Below are 24,077 nucleotides of genomic sequence, written 5' to 3' on the forward strand. Positions count from 1 at the left end.
AGCCTCTGATTGTCCTCAGCTGCAGCCACTTTGGTTGTCTCGCAGATCTGCCCTCTAAATACAGCATCTCAGGAGGTGCCAGGGCTGAGAGGCTTGTGTAGGATCCTTGCAGGCACCTATGTGTCTGAGATCAGAGTAGGAAACTAGTGAGGCTGGTTTGAACCCCTTGAAGAATTAATGGGGTTATGGAGTGGAGAAGAGAGCAGGCTTCAGGCTGCCCGAGAGCCAGCAGCAGTGTGCCCAGCCTCTGTCACTTGCTGGTGTGCCACCTGACACATGAGCTGTACCTGGCTTTGCTGCCTACTCCCCTGCTCCCATTCTGGTTACTTTCTGTTTTCTTTTATGCTATTGTACTTTTTTTTTCCTGCTCTGCCTCCCCTGTTCTTTCCACTCTGGTTCTCCAAGGGGAGATCTGCCCCAGCACAGCCAAGCAAGCACAACATCGTCACCAAGGCACAGGTGGGTTTCTTTCCTGCAGTTAATTCTCTTCCACTATGCCTTGATTCTTTGATCTCACAATAGGTATCACTTTAAAGTTAAACACCCTGCCAGGTTTTTAATACCACAAATTCAGCAGAAGTCAGGGAGTTTGTGTTTGTCAGGCCCGTGAAGTGAGGAAAGAGGTTTGCAATATATTCAATGGAGCAGCCACTGTCTGGCAAAGCAGGGAGCTGCTGGGGAAAGCCACGTGGGCCATTACCTCCCAGAGGCAGCTGAGCTCTGGCTTTCCATTATTCTGGAAGGCCAGCAGCACAGCAGCCTGAGCTGTGACAAAACCCTCTTGCAGAACCTGCTGCTCCACAGAGCAAGTCCAAATCCAGATCCATACCAGCCCAAACAAACAGCCTTCCCCAACACCCCTGGGTGTGCGATTGTGCAGGGGAGGAAGAGAGTAAACATCAGCCAGGGGTGCTGGTCTTTACTGTTGAGCTGGCAAAGATGCTTTGCCATCCTAGAACTGACCTGGTCATGAATTCTGTTCACTTTCCTGCAGGAGGAGTCGGGGGATAGTGAGATTGACCTGGATGAAGATGAAGAGGAGGATGATATGGAAGATGACAGCATGGAAATCTCCCCAAGCAAATCCAGTCACCGAGCAAGAAAGCCAGAGCCACTAGAGGAAAGTGATAATGACTTCTGACCCTGTAGTAGCAGGACCAGGAGGCATCTGGAAGTACAAGCTTTGGAGAGCATGCAGGCCAGGAGCTGATATCCTGCCATGTGAAAAGTGCTTGTCAGTATGAATTCAAGAGTAGATAAATAATGTTCATTAAACTTGAAAATTAAACCTGGATTGCCTGTCTTGCGACTCTCAAAGCATGAGCAGATTATCCGTAACGAGAATCGCAGTAATGTGGAGTGCGGTTATTTCCATAATTGCATTAGAACTGGCCCTCATGCATTGCCATGCCAAAAGTTGCACTCCAGTGAGCATTGTGTGCTTGATTTCCCCGCATTTTATTATGTCCAAACAGATTTTTTTGGCTTAATAAAACTGGATGAAAAACTGCTCTGGGAATACACTTAAACAGATTTTAATTCTGGCTTAAATCCGTTTATCCTAAACATTTCCTTTACTTAATCAAGGTCTCGCCTTCAGAAATCTCAGCAGCAGTGGCCATAAGGGAGTGGGAAACTGGTGAAGGGGTCCTCAAACACCACCCGCAGTGCAGCATCTCTTAGTATTTCAGCTGTGTCAGTGGGAATTGTTTTCACACTTTGGTGTTCTGAGAGCAGTCGTGCAAGACAGCACTGTAACTAAACCCATAAGAAATGAGCCCTTTAATTATACTGGTACTTCTGGGGTAGACCAAGGTTCAGGCATTCGAATGGGCCAAAAGTCAGGCTTTTGTTCAGCAAGTTACACTTTCACTGATGGCATCAGTCTATTCAGGGGAACGCAAAAGCTGCATTTTGTCTAGTGTACTGCCTCTTTCCTTTTAGCTCTGCTCTAGCATCACAATTTGTCTTCACAGGAACAGAAATCAGTGCTTGATTAGAAGAGTTCATTTTGGTGTGTGTTCATCAGAGCAGATGAGCCCAAGGTCACACAGATTGTCACGGATGACAACAGCAGGAGACGCAAGAAGTCCAACCTAAACTTGAGAGCAGGACTTGGTGATGAGGCAGTCCTGCTGTGGCACCAGGATGCGTGCAGAGCTATTCCTCTTACATTCACCCTCCCACGCCTCCTCCTGTTATCCTGAGGGCTCTTTATTTCCCAAGGTCTTTCTAGATGCTTCCACTCCTGTGCTGTGGGATGTCTGTCTCTTCCCAGAGGCTTTGACAAAGAACAGCCGTACCAAATGCTTCCGTTGGGCTCAGCCAGCACCAACCTGTTGCCAAGGGCATGGCAAACAGCACAGGTCACACTGCGCTGCAGTGCCCCGGTCCAGAGCAGCGCTCACGTCTGAGCAAGGAAACCGCAAACCTCGTGTCTGTCTCTGGGATTTCCAGGGGATCCCACAGGGCCCAGCTGTGCGCAGCCAGGTGAGAAGGGGCTGCTGTGAATCCTGCCCATGTTTCACCTGCTTCTCCCAGGATTCTTGCCAGAACTAGAGAGAGACAAGCAGGTGTGGGGAGCGGAGCCCTGCCTGGGGTGCTGCAGCATTGGCCCGCAGTGACACGGGCTGGGACGAGAGCAGAGCTGCGGGGTGGTTGGGATGCGCCCATCTAGGGCAGGGTCTGAGCACAGTGCTGTCACCCCGCGGAGATCACAGGAGGGGTCACTGCTGCTGGTGTGGCAGATAAGTCACCCACAAAAACACGAAGGGCTGGTATGTGGGTTCTGGCCCCTCCTCCCTCCTTTTTGCATTTCTCCCATTCCTTGAAGCTCCCCCGGGGCCTGGATGAACAGGGATGTGATCACACATCCCTCAGCTTTCAATACTAGTGAGTCTCGACCTCCTGCACTGCTGATCTGGAGGCCCCAGGTCCTCCTGGGGAGCTCAGGAGCTCTCCTTGCCCCAGCTCTTTCCCCCAGGATGGGTGGGTGGAGGGCTGAGCAGCTCCCTGCAGAGTCACCTTAGCCGAAGGGACCCACCAGGCTGTCTCCCCGCTGCAGCCAGGCACCCTCACACGTCCACGACACAGTCGGGTGAGTTTGTTCGGATGGCGTCAGAGATCATCTTGGCTCCCGATTGGCCGATGCGGTTCCCCTGCAGGCTGGGAGCAAAGGGAAGAGGAGCTGAGGCTTGGACATGAGGCAGAGCAGGATCTTTGGTGGGTATGAGATGCTGCCCAGCTTTGCATCAGCATCATCTGCACCCTCCCCATGTCATCCAGGACCTCTTGCAGGGACCCTGATCAGAGGGGTTTGAGAGCCCTGAGGCAGCCAGGTGAGAAGCTTAAGAAAGCCACTGGGGAGCTGGAGAGGCTGAGCCAGCCTGTCACCTTGATGTTTTGGAGAGTATTTGGTTTTTGGCGTGGTTCTTTGGCCCAGCGGCATCCCCAGAGAGGAGCTGTGGGGTCTGGAGCTGTGCAGGGATGGTGGCTTCACACCGGGAGTAGCACAGGGTGCCCTTATCCCCAGCCCCACTGGGGAGGTCCCTGTAGGGCAGCTGGGAATGGGCAGTGCCAGTGGCAAGAAAGGTTCCTTGACGGCTCCTGTGGTCACCCTGTCCCTGCCTTACCATCGAGCTCAGCAGCCACTTACTTCACGTAGGTGAGGCCATGGTTGCCCTTCAGAGCGGTGGCGATGCAGATGGCTCCGTCCATGCCCAGGGAGTTTTCCTGCAGGCTGTGGAAGGTCGGAGGGTCAGAAAGCACTGGCCAAGGAAATGTGGCCAGCAGGAGGGAACACATGGCATGGGCGCTGGGGAAAGCCACCAGTTATGGGGTTTGCCCCACTGAGAACTGTTGGCCTGGCCATCCCCTCACTGCTCCTTCCAGAAAGGTCTGGAAAGGCTCTTCTTGGTTCTCGCCCCAGGGAGCGGGTACTTACTTGAGCCGGCGGAGGCTGCGGTTCACCTTCAGTGCGTTGGCCATCGCCTTGGCCCCCACCACACCAATGGAGTTGCCCCGCAAGCTGCGGAGGAAGGCGGGTGGTGAAGAAGGACAGCCTGGGATGGCCCAGTGGTGGCCGTGAGCGAGAGGAGGAGGTGGGAGAGGTGGCCCCACACCAGCAAGTCAATAGTCAAGCCAAGTGTGGTAGGACACGACACAGGAGTGGTGCTGAGCTAAGGACCAGGCTCTCAGATACCCCTAGGGAGCAGTGTCACAGCCATGGGGACTTGGTGGCCCCACCAAGCACTTACTCCAGGATCTGTAGGCTCTTGTTGACCATCAAGGCTTCTGCCAAGGCTTGGGCACCAGTTGCACCAACTGAAGCAACCTGCAGGCTGCAAGAGAACAAGGATCCTTCAGCACGTGTCATGAGGTGGCCGTGGTGCGCTAATTAGACAAGCTAATTAAACAGGCTGCAATGCCAGGGCCATGCGGCAGCCCGGATACTCACTGGAGATCTGACAGGGTTGTGTTGACCTTCAGTGCGGTGGAGAGGGCAGCCATCCCCTCGTCGCCGATGGCATTCTCCTGCAAGCTGACATGTGCAAGTGCTGTGTGTGCCCACGGTCCGGGGACAGGCAGCGAGCACAGAGCACAGTGTCTGGGCTTCCCCAAATGGCTTGGGCATCCCCAGAGTACCATGTGCCTCCAGCATCCCCAGCCAGGGACATGTGATGGGGACACAGGATGGACAGGAGCGCATGGAGGAGGCAGCAGGCAAGGCCGCCTCTCCTGGAGCAGCGTGAGGGCAGGGTCCTGGGACACGTCCCAATAGGAAGACGCTGCCCAGAACCTGCCCACCCTTGTCCCCACTTACTCAAGGGTGGCCAGGCTGCTGTTGGACTGTAGTGCTTGTGCCAGGGCTGTGGCAGCTTTTGCCTGGATGAAGTTCCACTGCAAGCTGCAAACAGGAAAGAACAGGAGGTGACGTCCAGTGCTGTGAAGATGCCCTGATTCCTGCGGGATCGGTGTCCCTGCCCCACATCAATGCAAGGGGCTTCAAAACCATCCAGGTCCAAACAGAAACTCACTGAAGGGATTTGAGTGCCTGGTTCTCTTTCATCGCTAAAGCGATGGCCTTGCCGCCTTCGTCATACAGCAGGTTCGCCGCTAAGCTAGAGGTAGGGGACAGAGCACACAAGTCACGCACACAGAGTTTGGGACAACTCCAGTGACACTGCAGCAGTGTGGGTGCCCTCCTGGGGCCCGTGGGACTTACTCCAGCTTCCTGAGGGTGCTGTTGGTGCGCAGGGCACGGGCGATGGCAGGGCCCCCCTCCTTGCTGATGGAGTTCTCCCGCAGGCTGGGGAAAGACAGCGGGAAAGACAGGGCTGGAGAGGACATCAGCTGCACCCCCACGGCCCCCAGTCTGAGGCTGAGACCATTTATTGCAACAGGCAGTCTGTCTGACTTGCATCCCCACCAGCATCTGCATCTCCATTCCCTGGGCACCATACAGCTGTGAGCATCAATGCCACTGGTGCTTTGTTCCAGTCTCCCATCCCTGCTGCCATCCTTGCATTGCCAGACATGGCTGAAGCGATTATGTCCCAAGGGGACAATGGAGAGAAGATGCTCACAGCCAGAGGAGGGACAGAAGCTGCTTTCAGCATCCCAGAGCACTTGTGGAAACAACAGGGCACAATTAAGTTCTCACATCCCGTGTCCTGGCAGCAGCTTTTGGCCAGGGTGGCTGGAGGGACTGTCACTTACTTGAGGCTGATGAGTCCCTTGTTGGCGCAGAGACCCAGTGTCAGTGCCGTGACCCCAGTGCTGCTGATGGAATTGCTCTGGAGACTGAGACAAACAGGGAAGATGTGAGGATGGGCCAGTCTTTGCACTGAGGGGTTGTGTTTGAGGTGAAAAGTGCCCATTTGCCCATTTCACTGAGAAACAGGCATCTCTCAGCCACAGGAGTTGAGGGGAGCCAACACTAAAGGACCAAATTTGGGAGCAGCCAAGCCAGGATCAGCATCTCCTGCTCACCACAGCAGCACCGGCCCCATCGAGCGGAGGTGACAGGATTTGCCGGCACTTTGGGGCAGCGATGTCCCTGGCAGGTGCGGAGGAGGGACTCACTCGAGGCTTTGCAGACTGTGGTTCACCTTCAGAGCTTCGGCCAAGGCCACCGAGCCGTTGTCTCCTACTGAGTTGCTGGAGAGTCTAAGACACAAGAAGAAGAACTGGCATTACTGAGATCTGCTGACCTAGCTGAAGACATCCCTGCTCATTGCAGGGGGTTGGACTAGATGAGCTTTGAAGGTCCCTTCCAACCCAAACCAGTCTGTGATTCTATGATCTCCCTCAGGCTCTTTCTGCTCCAGCAATGAGCATGAGCTTGCTGTAGTCTCATTCCAACCTACAAACATCTCTGCTCTTGTATGTTGGTTTTGAGCTGAAATAGCTTTTAACGTATCCACAGGGCCTGGAGACCTGCTGCTTGCCTCTGCTGGAGGGAAGGCTTGGCCTCTCCGTTCTTTATGTGGCTCCCTGCATCCCTGGAGGTGTGGAGAGCATCTCCACGGGGTTGCTCCGAGAGCAGCGCTGAGGTCCTCGCCCCCTCCACCCACGCCAACCCCTGGAGCAAAGCTGGCAGAGCCCGTCCCGTGGGCTCATGGCCCAGCCCCTGCCCATCACTCCTGCCCGCAGATCCCAGGTGCTGGTGTCACTGTCCCTCCGCCTCATGCTGCTCTTACGTCAGCTCCTTCAGGCTGCAGTTCTGCTTCAGCGCCTCAGCGATTTTCCTGGCACCGTGGGCTCCGATGGCATTCTTCTGCAGGCTGCAAAGGTGAGGAAGGCACCTGTGAATACCAAGTGCCACATCCCTGTCGGTGGCACCTCGGACTGCTGGGTGGCTGGGAGCGGGGACAGCAGGCCCTGGTCACTTACTGCAGGGTCGTCAGCCTGTGGTTGGTCAACAAGGCCTCAGCCAGGAAGGTGGCACCATCCTCCTTGATGACGTTGTGCTGCAGGCTGCAAGGAGAGAGGAACAGACCTGTGCGTGGCAGCCACCACAATGCGACAAGGGGCCATGCAGGGTGGCGGTCACCTGCCCTGGCATTTGATTGTCCCCATCTCTGGTGTGAGAGGGGCGTCCAGACCCTGAGCATCCTTGTCTGGGGGGCCTCCCTCCCTCTTCTCCCATGGGAGATGCCGGCTCCTGTGCACCAGCACCCTGTGAGCTCCTGCCTGGGGGATCGACATGGACATGGACATGGACCTGGACCTCAACCTCAACCTCAACCTCAACCTCAACCTCAACCTCAACCTCAACTTCAACATCAACCTCAACCTCAACATCAACCCACAGAAGCTGAGAGACAGGAGGGTCCCAGCATCTCTGGCCCAGAGCTGCCCTGGTCACCAGGTGTCTGCCAGTTGCACTCACACATCCTGCCCAGCACAACCAAACCAGGTTGTGCCCAGGGTGTCCCCACCTGGTGGCCCTTGAGGTGGGGAAAACCTCGATGGGACAGGAGAGGGCTGGAGGGGGCTCATCCTGTGGATCTGCTTCCAGAGGTGCTGCAGAAGTCGGGACTTACTTCAGGGAGAGCAGGACTTGATTCTTTTTCAGTGCGTCAGCCAGTGCTTTTGCTCCAGTGGGGCCGATGGAGTTGCTCCGCAGGCTGGGGTGAGATGGGCAGAAAAGCCAAGGTTAGCAAAGCATAACCTTGATCTGGCCCCGCTGCTGCACGGGAATGGTTCCTGGGGGGAACACGTGCGTGGCAGGAGCTGGTGAAAGGGGGACACTTACTCCAGCACCGTCAGGCTCCTGTTCACCATCAATGACCTGGCCAGCGCTTTGGCTCCTTTATTGCTGATCTGATTTTCTGCCAAGCTGCCCAGAAAAAAAAAAAGAAAAATCATGTGTTTTTCAGGGGGAGAAAGAGGTTTTCACGTAGGCTGTTTTCAGGATGGGTGAACAGAGGAAAGCCATGGGGAGTGTTTGGTTTGAGGTACAACCACACAAAGTGGTGGATACTCCAAGATCTGCTCTCCTGGGATGGACACCAGGCAGGGGACTGCAAGGACAGCGTGCAAGGGGAGTTTCCAGATTTAAAATTCATTTGTGTTGTGAAAAGGGAGCTTAGATGGCCGCATGGGGGATTCCATGCGCAGCCACAAAGGGCAGGGAGGTGGGGAAAGTGGGGACCAATCTGTCTGGGCTGAGGCATCTGCCTGTGCGTGGGGCAGGGACCTGCCCCCTCTATATGTCAGATGCTCCGTGTGGAACCTTGAGTGTCCAGCAAACAGCCATGACCTTGGGAAGCACTTTGTCAGGATAATCCATGGATTTCTACACCAAGTTTTAGGAACAGTGAGGAGGCAGCGGTCTCAGGAAGGCTGGACAAGACAGGCTGCCCAGCCACTGTGGGGACATAGGGGGTAAGGTCACCGTGCCTGGGAGCAGGAGATCGTGTGGGGCTGTCCTCGTCACTAAGCACCCTGGGGAGCCAGTGGGACAGACGTTCCCAGAGGACCCTCACCCTGGATTTGAGGTACCCCCAGCTCTACCCCGCACCCTCAGGAACAGCCCGTCTGCCCTGGGCCAGGTCCTACCTGAGCTTCTGGATCTGGCAGTCCTTCACGCTCAGCATGCTGCCCAGCAGCTCCATCACGTTGTCCTTGAACTGATTATTGTCCAGCCTGGAGTAGATACAAGAGCAAAAGCAAGCATTTGGATAACAAAGTGGAGAAAGAATCACCCTCCCATGACATCTGCCCATCACAGGTGGAAAAACTCAAGCAGAGATGCAGAGCTGACGCAGTGCCATCCCCGGGGCAGCTCTCTGCTGATGGACAAGGATGGTGGACGCATGTCTCCAGTTGACACCTGGGATTTTGAGTCACGGCCCAGCATCCCTGCTTGCTTCTCCCAGTGCAATCCGACCAGGGCTCACCTGAGGTTCTGGCAGAAGAGGAGCTGGGGGAGCAGGCTCTTACAGACGTTGTAGGTGAGGCAGCTAGAGAGGTTCGTCTCCTCCACACAGACATCAGAGACCTGCAGGAGATAAGCCAGGGCAGAGCAGTTCACAGGGGTGAGCATCCCAGCCAGGCTCTCATTCTTCATTGCTTCTTCCACAGCCTTAGCAATCTCCATGTGCTGAATTTCATACAGGCAGTGCATGGTGTTCACCGTCCGCAAGGAGATGACATAGTTGGTGTTCAGGCAGCCCTGGAGGAAGCTGATCGCTTGGTTCCTGAAGCTGTTGTGCTCGTCCTTCACCAACAGCCACCCAGAGAGCAGCTTGTTCACCTGTGGGGAGAGGAGCCCAGAGAGAAAACGCACAAAGACGTCCAGTTGCCTGTCCTCTGCCTGCAGTGACCTCTGAACAGCGCTCTTGAAGTGGTTGAGGAACCCCAACTTGGGCCAGGACATCCCGCTCTCAGTGAAGAGGTCAAATATTGCCCGCTTGGCAGACGTGTAATAATAAATAGCCGCTAGAAACTCCTGTATGGTCAAGTGGGAGAAGCAGTAGGCTGTGAAGGACGGCGTCTCTTCTTTGAGCAGGAGGCGACTGCACAAGCTGCTCTGCAGCAAGACAAGGTCAATGCCGTACGCCTTCAGGTCCTGCTCGTAAAACACGTATCTCTTTTTCAGCAGCCCATAGAAGGCCAGTCTGCCCAGGCTGCCCACTATCTTCTTGCTGTTGTTCACAGCCTGCTCGATCCTGAGCGTTTCTCTCGGCTTTTCTGGCCAGTCGCTGCTCAGAGCCATTTTAAAATAATAGGAGTAGATTTCTGATAGGGTCCTGGGGACAACGGTTGTTTCTTGGGATTGATTGCTGCTATTTTTTAGGTAATAACCGATTGAAGAGCCATAAATCCAGCAAAAGCCAGGAACAGTGCACAGGATGTGTGATGACCTGTTAGCCCTGATGTGATGCAGGACTTGGCTGGACAGGTCTCTGTTGTCAAGGAACATCTGGTCCAAGAAATCCTTCATCTCTGCTGCTCGAAAACCTCGTATTTCTGTCATCCGGTCAACAAGCCCACCGGGGATTTGGCTGGCTGCTGTTGGCCGCGACGTGACCCAGACAGAAGCCTCCTGCAGCAGGTTGCCACGTATAATGTTGGTGATCAGGTTGTCCACTTGGATCTCTTTTTTGGGGTCGGTGCATACTACCGTGTTGGAAAAATCCAAAGGCGTTTTGAACTCATCCAAGCCGTCAAGGATCAGGAGGGTCCTGGCAGCTCCTGCCGAGATGCAGTTTGGCTCAGCGATGTGAGGGAACGCCAAGCAGATGAGCCTCTCAGCAGAGAGCTTCTCATAGGTGTTGAGCTCCCGGAAGGTGAGGGGCAGCACAAAGACGATGTCCCTGTTGATCTCCCCTTTTGCCCAGGTGTAGACAAACAGCTTCACAAGTGTGCTTTTGCCAATCCCGGCCACTCCGATGGTGACAGAGATCCGAGGTGGGATGCTGAGCTTGGAGAGAGGCAGGAAGAGCTTCTCCAGAGAGATGCTCTTAGATACGCTTCGTAAGCCTTTGGTAGCTTCAATCTGCAGGATGTCATGCTCCTTCTGCTGGATATCGGTCAAGCCTTCCACCAGCAGCAGGTTTGTGAGTCGCTGGAGGGGACCCGTGTCCAAGCCATTCCCATAGTAGCTCTGGAGGCTCTCCAGGTGCTTCTGCACCACGGGTTCTGCACAGAGAGAAATTAAAGCAGAGGTGAGGAGGAGGATGGTAACTATAAATGCAAATGAGACATGCTGCCTCACTTGCCTGCCAAGCCCATGAACAGAGGGCAGGAAAGTGTGTGCCAGGGCCCGAAGGGCATGGAGGCTTAAATGGCCCTGATCAGCCCCACCCTTCGGTCCAAGAGCCCATTTAAGCTCAGCCCTGGGCCTTCAGCCCCTGCCTAAGCTTTGTTGTAGGAACACTTATCTACAGCACCATCATGCCTCTGACTGCTATGGACCCTGTTTGTCTGGACCTTGATCTCAGACCCCATTGCTCTGCACTTGCATAGTGATCACTGGACTCTGAACCTGGTTGCCCTCACTGGGCCTGATCCTGACCTCCAGACTGACCTCCCGGCTTGACCTCAGCCTTGCCTCATTGCCATAGATTCATGTGATGAGTTGGACTCTTGGCTGAACCTGGTGACCATCTCTAGACCTGTCCAACTCACCTGTCTCGAGTACCATGACCCTGGTACAGCATATTAAACCTTCCAGCAAAGGCTGAACAAGCAGGGGATGGTGCTGTGTGAGATTCAGAGCAGACACTAGCCAAGGTTGGAGCCTTCCAAGCAGGAAGGAAACCAGGGAAATCTCTCCTGGCAAGAGGGTTGCAAGGAGAGCCTGAACTTGGGGAAGCCACTGACAGATGGGGTCAGGGATGCCCAGCTGTCCTCCTTCTGCTGTCCCCCTGTTCCCAGCCCAGCTGCTGGGAGTGACTGGTGTGATCTGGACATTGAAGACATTAAAGACTCCTCAGGATGCCCAGAGAGTTCTGCTAAGGGCAGTGAGGGGACTGGAGGAAGGTCCTTCAGACCTGTCAGAGAGCCCTTGTCACTCCCTGGCTGTGTCCTTCCCCAGCGGAGACCCTGAGATGGCACCATCACTTCCTCCCATGGGAGCTGCCAACACTGTCCAGCTCTGTGCACACCTTGGGGTGCTCCAGCAAGCATCCACAGCCAGGACATGTGTGCAGACACCCCTCCTTGGGTCCAGTAGACTGCCTACCATAGACAGTGATGTGAAGGTAGAGCTGGGAATTGGTGGTCTCGATGAATGTCTGCAGGGACTGGGAGGCGCAGCTGCCCTTGCCAGCCAGGACATCTACCACCACCCTCACCTGCTCGGGCAGGGAGCTCGCCTCCTGCGCCCGGCCGGCCTCCTCCGCCGTGAGGAAGTCCAGCCTCCACAGGTAGCAGATGATCTCCTCCAGGAACCGTGGCGAGATGGACCTCACCAGCTGCTTGCGGTAGCGGTTGATCCAAGCCTCTGTGGGAGAGGAGAGCAGGAGAGTTGGGTCTGGAACAAGCACTGGGCACATTGTTCAGGCGTGATGGGGAAAGGCAGCAGTGGAGCACCCCGTCTGATTCTGAAGGTAGCAGGGGTCACTAAATCCCTTTAGAGTGACCTGCTCAAGTCCTCCTTGAGATTATGCCACCCCAAAGCTGTGGCAGATTGTTTTGTTAGGAGCTGCTTGGTCAAGGCAGAAGCTATTGAAATTGGAGTCAAAGAAACTAAAGAACACAATCATGAAAATGACATTTCCTCCTGGAAACCAAGCCCATGCAGAGACAAAAGTCTAAGCAAAATAATTTCTCTTTGGAGACAGCCCTTCCCCCTGTGCCAGCACAGCGGTCCCCAGGCCCCTGGACTAGGAGCTGCCGTCAACCCTCACGCCTTGTTGGCCAACCTCGGTCCAGTTTTGAATCTGAAACTCCACCAACATGATGGATCTTCAGCTGCCGAACCACCACTCACCTTCTGTCAGAGGCCTCCTGTGACATGGGTGATCCCTGGGTGAGGAGCACTGTGTTGGCAGCAGCACAGCTGTCCCATGGACCACCCCGTGTCCCCAGGGATGCTCACAGCACCAGCTGAGTTTCCTCAGCCTTTATCCACGTTCCTGGTGGAAGAAGAGGAAATACATCAGGAGCAACATGGGAGGAAGCCCACCTTGAGCTAACACGGTGCTGTGGTTGAGCCAAGGGTCCATTCCTCAGCTTTTGGCTGAGACCAGAGTCCCTGGCGCTGTGGACCTGGCAGTGGAAGAGCCAGGACCACCACGCTGCAGCACCTTTGCCCAGACCTCACGTGCTACAAACATAGTGCCTTCACCACCACTGATGCTGGAGCCTTTCTCACGTAGAGTGATTGCATTAATTGCCCTGACAATGCCCCTGTGCCACCCATGGGCCATGCACTGAGCACCTGAGTGCCACCACTGTCACTGGAGGGACAGCAGGACTGTGCTTGTGCACTTTCCTTCTCTGTGTTGTGGAGGAAGTTGTGTGGCAGCAGGCAGAACAGTGAAGAGCCGTTTCAGTTTCGAACCCCACCACCACCATGCAGAGGCTCTGTCAGGGCTTGCTGAGCATGGCCAACACCACATCCTGTTGCAGAGCTCCACTTTCGGCGACAACGGTGAATCATTGCCTGGGGAAGGAGCACCTACCTGCTCTCTGCCCCCGGCTGCTGCCAAACCATGCGGAGGGTTTGGTGTTATATTTTTAAGAAGTGTGACTGCTCACTGAGTCCAATTGTTTTGTGAGCTGAGGTGGAGAGGGAAATGCCACGGTCCCTCCATGCTGCCCCCAGCAGTGACGGTGACCCCACAGCAAAGCACTTTTCTCCACACAGGGAGCAGCAGGGCTGCGGCAGCAGCTTGCCTTGCTCTTCACCCCCCTGGCAGTGGCTTGGTGAATTAAGATACAATAAATTAAAGGAGCTCAGTGAGCAATTCACAGTGAAATTTTCACCCTTTGATGTCTTCTTGTTGCTAACTGGCCTGGAAAGTTCAATTAAGCCTTTGCACACAGCAGTCCCTACATTTCTCATCTTTGCTGTGCAACCATGAACACAGCCAAAATGCACGGGGGTTGTGCTGCTTGTGGCGTTGTTCCCCACAGCTCTTCCTCTGCAACACGGCTGCTGAGAAAAAGCCCTTTGCTGTGACAAACCTGATCTAACACCAGAGATTATTTGGTGGTGTCCTCCAATTCTACTTCAAAATGTGCTCCCGCTGCTGGAAACCAGCAGCCGTGAGTCAGCTGGTTCAAAGGCATCTGACTGGGAGAATAAAGCAGAAGAAGACACGAAGCAGCAGAAGAAACAATGCAGCAGCTGTAGTTTTTCCAGGAGAAAAGTTTCAGGTGCAGCTCTAGGACCACCCGGTGATGGAGGCTGCAACCTAGAAGGGTGAAGAGCATTATCTGCTCTTACATGAGCTGTCTAAAGGGTAGAGGCCACTCAAAGCCAATCTCTATAACCCCTACAGAGATCCAAAGTGTTCCCAGGATGCGACCAAGCCCACCCCAAGGCTCCTGGGACAAGTCCCACCACACCTGTTAGCAGACGGTCCATGCCCAAACCCCATCAGTGCCTGGGAACCACAGACACTGTGCTAGAAGGTCCCTGACCATGAGCACAGACACTGCGATTTTCATCACCATGCGTCCTGCTCCAAGATCCAAATTGCCTGATATCAACCTTGGAAAACACGGACCTTGACACAGGTGTTTCTGCTCATCTCTGGCTCTAATTACATATATGCACTTTTGCTGCTAGAAATCCAACAGGGACCAAAAGAAGCTTGCTAGGGGATCTGAGATGGACAGTCCCAGGATGGCCACAGAATGAAGATGGCTGGAGATAACAGATATTTACCACCTCTCTGCACAACCTGGCCTCTCAGATCTTCCTCCTGCTAGGAGGAGGCTTTGGTTTCCATATGGCAGCTGCTGCCATCCAGACAGATCCATCGCCCTGTGCTTTGGGAATCTGAGACTCAGGACCATCCCACACCAGGAGGCATCGCAGCCACCACCAGCAGCACCGGGACGGTGTTGGGCTGCACAGCTGAGCAGGCGGAAATCTGTGGTCGCTGCCTCATGGGGGCTTGTAGGCGTATTCAGCAGCCACGCTGGTGGATGCTGCTTGGCACCTCGAGCAGGGCTCTCCTCGAGCAGAGCCTTGGGGACCTGACCTGCTGCGGTGTGCTGGGACAGGGCTGAAGGGTCTGGATGGGAACCCAAGCGCTGGGCAAGAGCTCCTACATGGCTGCAGGGACACATGTAGGGAAAACATCAGAAAATGGGTTGATCTGCAGTGTTTAGGTACGTTTAAAGCTTCTTATAGGAACTACTAATTGCATAGTTAACCAGGCACCTGAAGGAGCAGCAAAATGCCGGCTCCAGCACAGCTCCTTGCCCCAAAAACACAGGAACCCACAGCCCGGCCATTTTCTTCTCCCCATCCCATCACCGCAGGGTTTGCAACGCAGCCGGTTCCTCAAAGGTGTCCAGTTTGGGGTGCTGTGTCTCGGTGCAGCTTGAACCCCCGCAGCACAGCACCCACCACCACTGCCCTCCCTCCCCCAGACACGGGAACAGAGCAAAACCAGCCCTGCCAGACCTTCCCACCACATCCTGGCGCTGGGCTTCCTCCAGCAGATCTCAGGCTCCTTTACCAACACAGCCTTGGAGCTTTCAGTTATCCACCCTGACCCGACCCTGTTTCAGAGGTCAGGGAGCTGCACACAAACATTTGCCAAGCCAACCCCTCCAGCCATTCCCCACCAGCTGATGTGCTGAGCAGACCCTGAAGCCAGGACACAGGCTGCCACCTTTTGGCAGAACTGAAAAGATTTCACGTTGTTAATTTATGTTAATTAAGCAAAGTGATGAAGTATCTTCTGCATGATAACGATTATGAAACTTGCAGATTTGCAGGTACCTCAGTTATCTAAGCTCACATATGATTTTTGGATGCAGTGTTTTTGTTTTGGTTTTTTTAGTCTGGATTTAATGCCAACAAAATTTATTGCAATTGCAGAGTGACTCCCTAGGCCAAGCCTAACTCCTACCAGACTTTTTTTTCCCAAAACCCCAATCAGAATAAGGGAGCCCAGGCTCAGCAGGAGTTAAATAGCAAGTAGTGGAGGCAAGGAGCCATGAGTGACCCCCAGGCTGAATGCCAGCAGTCCCAACAGCCAATCTCACCAGGAAAAATGAAAGATCAATCTATGGGCAATTCCAAACAGCTAAAATGAAGCTAATTTCAGAGAGATGGTCTCTTGCATGGTACTGCTACACCTTACAAGCTGTGCAATGAAGAACAATGCATTTACTGAGCTGATCATGGCCCCACGACACTTTACCACGAATATGCACCCAGCTGACTGAAAAGCAGATCCTGTCCATGCAACTTCTCCCCTTCTCACCAAAGGGATCTCAGGACATCAGCGTGAAAACTGGGAATGCACTGCTGCCAGCATGCCCGTCACCAACGCCAGCCCCATCCACTGACCTCAGAGGGGATGCAGAGCTCCAGGATGATGAACGTTACCCAGCCCAGCACCCTGTCAGGGTTCGACGCTTGGTGTCAGCCCCAGCTTCCTGAGGTTGCAGAGCAGCTCTGGACTGCGAAAGACCACTGTGAGTTCTCCAGAAATAAGCTTTCATGCAACATGGACATCCTCTGTGCCGAGCTCTGCCCAGCCTGCCCCGAATGTCTGGCCTCAGGTAACCCTTCCACACAGCACCCACACCCCAGGCACTGGTGGCATCTCGGTGGGTGACAGTGCCCAGGTGGTGCTCCAGCTGGTCCCATACCTGTAGGTTACATAGTACTCCTAATGACCTTAGAGTGCTTAATTAAGGATTAAGTGTAATGCGTCGGTGCAGTCCAGTGTACCTCAGGCTCCCTGCACAAGCCAGTGTCTGGGCACATGGCCACATGTCCCTTGATGTGCTCCCTCCCCTGCTCCTCTGGGCCCTACACAGTGCTGGGGGATCCCCTGCAGTGAAAAGGGCTGAAGAAGGTACCAACTGCAGCCTTGAAGACTCCAATGTTCCCTCCGGGAAAGCATCCTGAGCCATTTCTCGAAGGAGGACGCAGGGGTGCAGCTCTGGGTTTCAAGGTCCATCCATCTTGGACTGCTGACCAACCCAGGACCTTGCCTCACTCTTTGGTGCCATTTCACACTGTGCCATGGGCAAGTAAGTCACAAATCCCATCCTTTTCTATTTGCGGTACATATTGGGGAATTTTTCTTATGGTTTTGAAGTGGAATGAATTCGGCAAATGACATTAATGTGGAGGCAAAAGCTGCTGCTGCACAAGGTGGAGAAGCTCTGCGCAGGCAGGACAGCCTGGCTGAGGCCACCTTCATGCCGGGGCAGGCAGAAGCAGGGAAGGGGATGGAATTTGTGACAAGTGCTCGGTTCCCCATGAGCTCCCACACACATCTCCAGCACCCAGGGCTCAGGGCCCTGCACCACCACACCTGCTCCTGCCAGCACCGGTGCCGTCCACGCCAGCCTGCTCTGCCGGGTGCTGCTGGCACTTGGTCACATCTTGCCCGTTCCAGGGACCTCTGCCCAGCAGCTCCTGGCCCTTGACCCAGCGACTCCTTTTCACGTGGCTGTTACAGCAAGAGGTCTGCAGCAGCTCACCCCCATGTGAGAGGCCTGAGCAGCAGCCCCCCTTCTCCCCGTACCCCTCCAAAGTAAAAGCAGCCCCCCCAAAACCTTACCTTGGCCTCATGCCGCCCTCACCAGGTCTGCATGGTAGCAGGAGAGCAGAGAGGGCATCGCCATTGTAGCAGGAGGAGCAGGAGGAGCTGCAGCCCGTCCGTGCCCCCGCTCAGCCCTTTATTCCCGGAGCTTTGCTTCCTCCTTGCCTGGATGCTCAGGTTCAAGGTAGAAAATTGAAGCCCATCCAGTTGACGGCCCTGCCCCTGGGGGACCCGCAGAGGTGATGAGTTCCAATGGCTGGGGTGATGATTCGGGCAGCAGCTGGGGAAGGGGGGTCTGGATTCCCCAGGCACCCAACACCACCGTTTCCAGCCTGGTGGCTTTTTCTGTCTTTCAATTTGCTCCTCACCCCTTCCTGCATTGCGGGTGTCGCTCGATCTTCCTTCCTGTCAGCACAGGGCTGCCGCCTATGCAAATCGGTGCAAGTTATCTGCTGAAAAACAGCAGCACACCCTGTAGTCCTTATGACACCCCGACAGCAGTGACGTGGGGTCTGTCCCAGCAGGATGCATGATCCACAGCCAGCTCCCCAGCCATGGCTGCTTTCTCCTGGGAGAACCACAAAACCAGGCTGACCCAGGTCCTAATTACACCAAATTCCCTTGAAGCAAAAGCACGAGCTCACCCCAGCCTGGAAGAGCTGAGGGGTTTTGCTATGTAGCCCCCTCACTAGCCAGAAATGCTGGGGAGAACCCATGGAACAGGCTGGTGCTACAGCATCTCTGCCCTTTGCTGGGCCATGCATGGAAACATTTCCACAAGTAAATTCAGGTTGTATCTTGAAGGAATAGAATTAGGCAGCAAGAATAAACTCTCCTTCCTCCAAAGCCATTTTTCTGTCAGTTCTGAATGTTTTCTCGAATTATGAGTGTCTCTCTAAAGAGGTGGATCGCGTGGCACCAGGGAACGTTGCATCTGCACCCGAGGAGCCAGAGCCACCGGTAGCAGTGGGACCATCAGGATCTCCCTTCCCCAGCTCTGCTCAGACAAGGGAGGCTGATCATTATTTTGCATTTTGGTTCTACAAAATCCTTAATTTGTAAATCCTCTAACAGGTTTTACTGGCATTTAGGCAAATCCATTCTGAGATGCTGGGCAGAGAGGTCCCCAGAAGGCAGGTGGGCAGGCTGGCACAGCAGCACTGAGACCCAAGACAAACAATTTGGCTTTCCACGAGTGCCAGGGCAGAGCAGCAGTGCTCAGGGAATGCGGGGAAGTGCAGATCAGGAAAATAACAGGATAATTCCATGCCATGGTGGAGTTTGCTGCCATCCTGGTCTATGCCAAATGGCTCATTTTTTGAGTCAAAAGCTCCTGCTGCTGGGGTGGTTTGGGAGAGGTCAGAGTGAGCAGAGCTCAGTGACGAACACAGATGAAAATAGCACATTCTGTTAGAGCACTTGCCCTAGTGGGGTCCTCAAGCTGGTAGCTCTAACGAAGCTCTATCTGAATCGATAATTACACATCTTTCCCTCTGCTATGTCTGGCTGCCAGGTGTTCAACGACTGATGGTGGAGATGATGGTGGAGACGATGGTGGCTGATGTAGCTCTCATGGTAAAGAGCTGGTTGGGGATGGGGTGTGTTCCCAGCCAGATCATCTGCATGTGGAGAACCATGTTTAGGAAGGAGAGATGGGGGCAAGCAGGAGTTTGGACCTTCAGCCACCGCTCTGGGCTGCTGGTCTCGCAGGGATTGCTCTCTGCTGGTCCTAGGGCTGCCCCTGGTAAAAGGATCAAACCTTTCCTCTCCCAAGTGTTAGGTCTGTTGGTGATTTCCAACCCAGTCGGGAGGCTGGTTTCAAGAGGAGATGGCATCTGGGAAGTCCCATCAGCTGTCACCTTCCCAACAAGCTGTAGCTAAACATCCCTCACAGAAAAAATGACTGTGCAGAAGCCCCCGTTGGGGTTATACCTTCTGCTTTCACAATTATTCATTTATGTTAATTAATGCATCTGAATTATTTATTGGCAACTGTGTATAACACATCCCTCGTGTATTTTCTGGGCTGTTTACTCAATTCAAACCCACATTTCCCAACATACTTACCGAGTTTAACCTACTGAGTTCCCAGCAGCATGAGTTTGACACGTCCCTCAGCAAGCAGTCCCTGCTCGGTGTCCCCAACCGGCCCGGTGGAGCTGGGGAGGTGACACACAACCCGCAGGAAAAGCCCCAGAGGTGTCTCTGCTTATGACTCCCCAGGGTTGCCCGGCAAAGGCGTGATCAGGGACCCTTCCCCGAGCAGGAGTCATTTGTGTGGGGACAACGAACCGTCCCATCTCCAGGGGGATGCCCCTTGGGAACAGCCCAGGGGCAAAACGCGTCCCCGGAGGACCCGCAACCCTCCTGCCCTTACAGCGCGGGGTCTACGAGCCTTGGGACGACCCCGGGTCCCCGGGGCGGAAGCGGTGCAGCCCCCAACGACCTCCGGGCGGTCACACAGCTGCTCTCGGGTGTTAGGCGGACAGTGGCTGGGGACGAAGCGGGCGCTCGGCCGCTGGAGGCGCCGCCGTCCGGGCGGGGTCCGGCACGGCCCGCGGGCTGCACGCGGACACGCGCGCCGCTGCCCGGCGGGGCCTGGGAACGGGATGGGCCGGTGAGGCCCCGCCCACACGGACCTGCCCGAGAGGCGCCGGGTGGAGGCGAACGGAGCCGAACAGAAGCGGGTCGAGCCGAACGGAGCCGAGCGCAGCCGATTCGAACCGAGGTCTCTGTGAGTGGATGCGGCTCCGTGTCTCCCGGGCCCCGCCGAGCCCGGCGATGGCCGAGCCCGCAGACGGGCCTCCCGCCGCCCCCGTCCCGCTCGAGCGGGGCCGGGCCGGGGGCTGAGCCGCGGCCTCGCCGGGCCCGCACGGCGGTGCCACCGCTCTGCTTCTCGCCCTGGCAGAGCCCCGGGGCCGCCCGCGGTGTCTCATGGCCGGGAAGAAACGGATCGTGGTGTTCGGAGCGACCGGTGAGTGCTCGGGGGAAGGCCCGGGCCCTGCCCGGGGTGCTGCCGCTGCTCCGGGAGCCCCGGGGAGCCGGGCTGTGGCCAGGCCGGGGGGCGAGGCTGGGCCGTGCCGGGGCTCCGCGGCTGCCGCGGCGGGCACAGGGGCTGTGGGTCCGCCCGCAGAGCGCAGGGTCAGCGAGAGCGTCCGGAACACCCGGGTTCGGGGCCCGTGGAGGTTCGGGGGTCTGGAAACCGCCCGCGCGGCTGGAGCGGCAGGCGGGGGGTCCGGCAGGAGGGCGGGTTGGACGGACTTGGCGTCCGTGCGTCGCAGGGAGCGCGGCGGTGAGCGGGTCCATTCACATTCTCTGAGCAGAGCCTTCGGGGAGCGGGGCTCTGAGCAGCTCTTGCTCTTGCAGGGGCTCAGGGCGGCAGCGTGGCCCGGGCGCTGCTGGAAGATGGGACCTTCGAGGTCCGTGCGGTGACACGGAGGCCCAGGAAGAAGGCGGCCAGGGAGCTGAAGCAGAGGGGAGCTGAGGTGGTGAAGGCGGATCAGGACGATGAGCCGTCACTGGAGCTGGCTTTGTCAGGTGCTTATGGAGCCTTTGTTGTAACCGACTTCTGGGAGCACTGCAGCAAAGAGAAAGAAATTGCACAGGTACTGCTGCTTGCTTTTAACTGGGACCATGTGCGGAATGGCCTGGGAGGGGGCGATTGAGGGACAGCTGTGTGGCATTGGGGTCGACAGCTTGTAGTGCAGCCTTGCCAGCCCTGATGATTCAAGTGGCCAGTCCAGAAAAGTCCCAAGGCCTTGCAGACAAGCTGAGTCCCAGTTCTTGCAAAGTCAGAACTTGTTCCTTGTTCCCTTGCAGTCGGGTGGCTCCAGGATCTGGTGCCTCAGGGAGCAGTTAAATGCCTCAGGACTCAGCATGATGGAGAGCACTGCCTGGGAGTCAGTAGCAGGAGTGGGAAGCCTGCGCTCCGCAGAACCTTTTGGGGGCTGAGGCAGGGCTGTTGCTGCCTGCAGTCCTGTAGTTCTGTGCTCTTGCAGCTTTGGGGCCAAAATGTGCTGTGGTATAAGTCCCAAGGTCTTCCCCAAAGGCGTAGTTCACTCCTAGGACAGATTTCACTGAATGGCAGCGAACAAAAGGCAAGATATGTTAGGGCAGTTATGTTGGTCCTGGTAGATCTTTAGGGCTTGTGTTTGCATGCTTGGTGGAGGAGCTAGCATCAAAGCTGGAGGGTGTGTTGCCTTTCTAATGTAGGATGGTGTAAGCAGAGGACTCGGCTCTACCTGGGCAGCTCCCAGAGCTCACTGGGTCTGCTTGACCCTGGTTCCAGCTGAGGGATTGGGGTGCCAGGTGCTGAGGAGTTTGCTCAGCTGGTGTGTTGGATCCTGCCTGCCGGCCCAGTGCAACAAAGGGGAATTGGGGTGCATTGGGATGATGAGAGCCCCTGCATGTCCCAAGGCAGCCATTCTCCTCTTCGTGACTGTCTTCTCCCTTCCCGCAGGGAAAGCGGCTTGCTGACCTGTCAAAGTGCCTCGGTCTGCGCCACGTCATCTACAGTGGCCTGGAGAATGTGAAGCAGCTGACAGGGGGCCAGCTGGAGGTGCCCCACTTTGATGGCAAAGGTGTGGTGGAGGAGTATTTCCATAAAATCGGTGTTCCCACCACAGTCATCCGACTGCCATTCTACTTTGAGAATTTCCTCTCCATCTTCAAGCCGCAGACGGTCCCACAGGGACATGCCTTTGTCCTGGGTAAGACGGGACTTCGTGCTCTCCAGTCACTGTCCTGTAGTTCCCTGTTCGCACTGTGCACCCTGCAGGTGCTTTCCTGGCTTACCACACTGGTGGGTGCTCTTGGCTCTTCCTCACCTCGTGTTCAGAGGCTGGCAGCCAAAAACTCCAGCCGTACCTCCTGGGAGCTGGGCTCCCTCGGGGAGGGCTGCGCTCTGACTGGGATCAATCTCTCCCGTACAGGGCTGCCCATGGGGGACACCCCCATGGACGGGATGGCAGTGGAGGACCTCGGGCCTGTTGTTCTTTGCCTGCTGAAGTCACCGCAGGAGTACATAGGCCGAGTGATCGGGCTCAGCGCCGGCAAGCTCACCGGGGCAGAGTACGCTGCTGTCCTCTCCCAGCAGACAGGCAAGACCGTGGAAGCCAGCAAGGTGGGAAGTGTGCTTTGCTGTACGTGATGCTCTCGAGGTGGGGGGAGGCTGGCTCAGGACCCTGCAGCCTGCCATGGCCTGGGAGTGGGGCAGTGGGGGGATGATCCTTGCACCTTCCCAAAAGCTGCCAGGCAGCAGCAGGGGAGCAGCACAGCCAGCTTCTCCCTTTGGGCTGGAATAGCAGGGGCCCTGTACAGGAGCTGAGCACAGACAGCGCTGGCAGAACAAGTGGTGTCCTGCCCCAACAGCAAGGTCAGGAGCTGGTGGGGTGGAAGGTCCTTGTGGCTCAGTGTACGGGTTTGGTACAACCCAGCGCTGGTGTCCAGGATTAGTCCCACTGCCCCTGCTTGCAGCTGGAGCTCATGTTGGCACCAAAACTGCTATGTCGGTGTTGTCACTGAGACGATGCGTGCTCGTGGGGTGTGGCCGAGCAGGTCTGTGCCGGGCTCTGAGGGGCAGCTGCAGTGGAAGGTCTCCAGAAGAGCCAGGGGCTGGGCACCTGCAGAACATGTCTTTGCTGGGTGCCCCTCCCTTCAGCAGGTCTTCCCCAAGGGCCTTGCTGTGTCACCCTTACAGCGCTCTTGGCCTCTCTGTACCCCATGACTTCTTGTTTTTTGTTTGTGCTTTGGCTGTGCTGCTCCCCTTGGGCAGCCAGTGCGATGGATGAGGGGTGCAGTGAGCCTCTGCTTTGAGAACAAAGCACATTTCAGCAAAAATGAAGCACCTGTGATGCTTGCTCTAGGTTCTGCTCTCCTGGGACAAATAAGCAGCCCTCCTTTACCAGGGCTCAAGTGCAGAAGCATAGCGGTCCTGCTTTGATTCAGGCAGGGGGTTGGGTGCTGGGTTACCAGGTACAGCCTGGGTCACTTGGGCTCCCTGGAGCTCTCCTCGGCCCCCCAGGTCCATGTTTCTAGACCGCCTCAGCTGTGGCTTGTACCCCAGTGCAGGTACATCCCCTGGCAAAGGGGATGACTTGTAGAGCACCAGAGCCCTCCTCTTCAGCAGAAATAAAACGTCTGGCTGCTCTAATGCATCCCTCTTCAGCTTCCCAGCATGGTGTGAGGGAAAGGCCCCAGCAGCCCTGTGACAACACTGTTTCCCCCCCACAACTCTTTCTGCAGATCTCACCGGAGGAGTATGAGAAACGTGGCTCCCCTGGGGACAAGGAATTGGCCGCTATGTTCCGGTTCTACGCCCTGAAGCCAGACCGCAACGTGGACCTGACCATGCAACTCAACCCCAAGGCCCGCAGCTTCCCTCAGTGGGTGGCAGACAACAAGGCCGCATTCTGACCCATCCCTCCGTCTTCTCCTGCCCGAGCTCCTGCAGCAGGTAGTGGGAAGCGGTCAAGGATGTGACCTGCGCTGAGCCACGCTGCCGTTCCACTAGCGCCCTGGTGAAGGGCTGGGGAGAGCTTTGGCCCAGTCTGCACCCTGGGGCTCTCCTGCGCCTTGGTTGAGACTGTTCAGTGGAGCTGGAGCAAGAGAAAAGGCTGTACAGCTGCAGGCAGGTGGGGAAGTGCTACCTTTGCATGCTGTCTTCAGGAAGGTGTTTTTTTTAGCGATTCTGGGTGTTTTCCCGGCTCTAGGGTGGTGGTGGTTTGTTTTCCCAGGATCACCCTCGTCCTAGCCCGCTCGGGGCTGAACGCAGGAGAACTGCTTGGCCCCACTGCAGGTGCCCCTGGCAGTCCCACAGCCAGCGCTGGCACGGGCTCCTCAGCAAACAGCACACTGTGGGCTTTCCCTGGGCTGAGG

At 56.0% G+C, this 24,077-nt stretch overlaps 3 protein-coding genes across 6 annotated transcripts in view; 2 read left to right on the plus strand and 1 right to left on the minus strand.

The window, feature by feature from the left end:
- Positions 1-1,511, plus strand: part of CLUAP1 (clusterin associated protein 1) — a 53,929-nt gene extending 52,418 nt beyond the window's left edge. For both annotated transcript variants that reach the window (XM_082064583.1, XM_082064584.1), the window contains one exon: positions 995-1,511. In XM_082064583.1, coding sequence (XP_081920709.1) covers positions 995-1,141 — 147 coding nt within the window. In that variant the 3' untranslated portion in view covers positions 1,142-1,511. The remainder of the gene's footprint in view (positions 1-994) is intronic.
- A 144-nt stretch (positions 1,512-1,655) lies between these two features.
- On the minus strand, positions 1,656-17,556 carry NLRC3 (NLR family CARD domain containing 3). 3 transcript variants are annotated; one of them, XM_082064581.1, is made up of 20 exons: positions 17,220-17,556; positions 12,446-12,590; positions 11,808-11,956; positions 8,907-10,650; positions 8,566-8,652; positions 7,760-7,843; positions 7,548-7,631; positions 6,895-6,978; positions 6,702-6,806; positions 6,085-6,168; positions 5,719-5,802; positions 5,225-5,308; positions 5,037-5,120; positions 4,823-4,906; positions 4,457-4,540; positions 4,257-4,340; positions 3,944-4,027; positions 3,656-3,739; positions 3,044-3,165; positions 1,656-2,336 (listed from the first exon to the last, which is right to left on the minus strand). In XM_082064581.1, exons 2-19 carry the CDS (start codon positions 12,469-12,471, stop codon positions 3,075-3,077), a joined length of 3,210 nt encoding a protein of 1,069 aa, XP_081920707.1. In that variant the 5' UTR covers positions 12,472-12,590; positions 17,220-17,556; the 3' UTR covers positions 1,656-2,336; positions 3,044-3,074. The 3 variants fall into 3 exon arrangements, with proteins under 3 accessions (XP_081920707.1, XP_081920708.1, XP_081920706.1); XM_082064582.1 differs by having other exon boundaries at positions 1,656-3,165; positions 6,702-6,785; XM_082064580.1 differs by having other exon boundaries at positions 1,656-3,165.
- A 2,439-nt stretch (positions 17,557-19,995) lies between these two features.
- NMRAL1 (NmrA like redox sensor 1) lies at positions 19,996-23,827 on the plus strand. The gene is made up of 5 exons (XM_082064661.1): positions 19,996-20,175; positions 20,568-20,806; positions 21,661-21,910; positions 22,133-22,323; positions 23,445-23,827. The coding sequence occupies exons 1-5, from the start codon at positions 20,136-20,138 to the stop codon at positions 23,613-23,615; spliced, it is 891 nt and encodes a 296-aa protein (XP_081920787.1). The 5' UTR covers positions 19,996-20,135; the 3' UTR covers positions 23,616-23,827.
- The last annotated feature ends 250 nt before the right edge of the window (positions 23,828-24,077 follow it).

The sequence above is a fragment of the Streptopelia decaocto genome (assembly GCF_964273445.1).
Source record: "Streptopelia decaocto genome assembly, chromosome: 13".
NCBI classification, from domain to species: Eukaryota; Metazoa; Chordata; class Aves; order Columbiformes; family Columbidae; genus Streptopelia; species Streptopelia decaocto.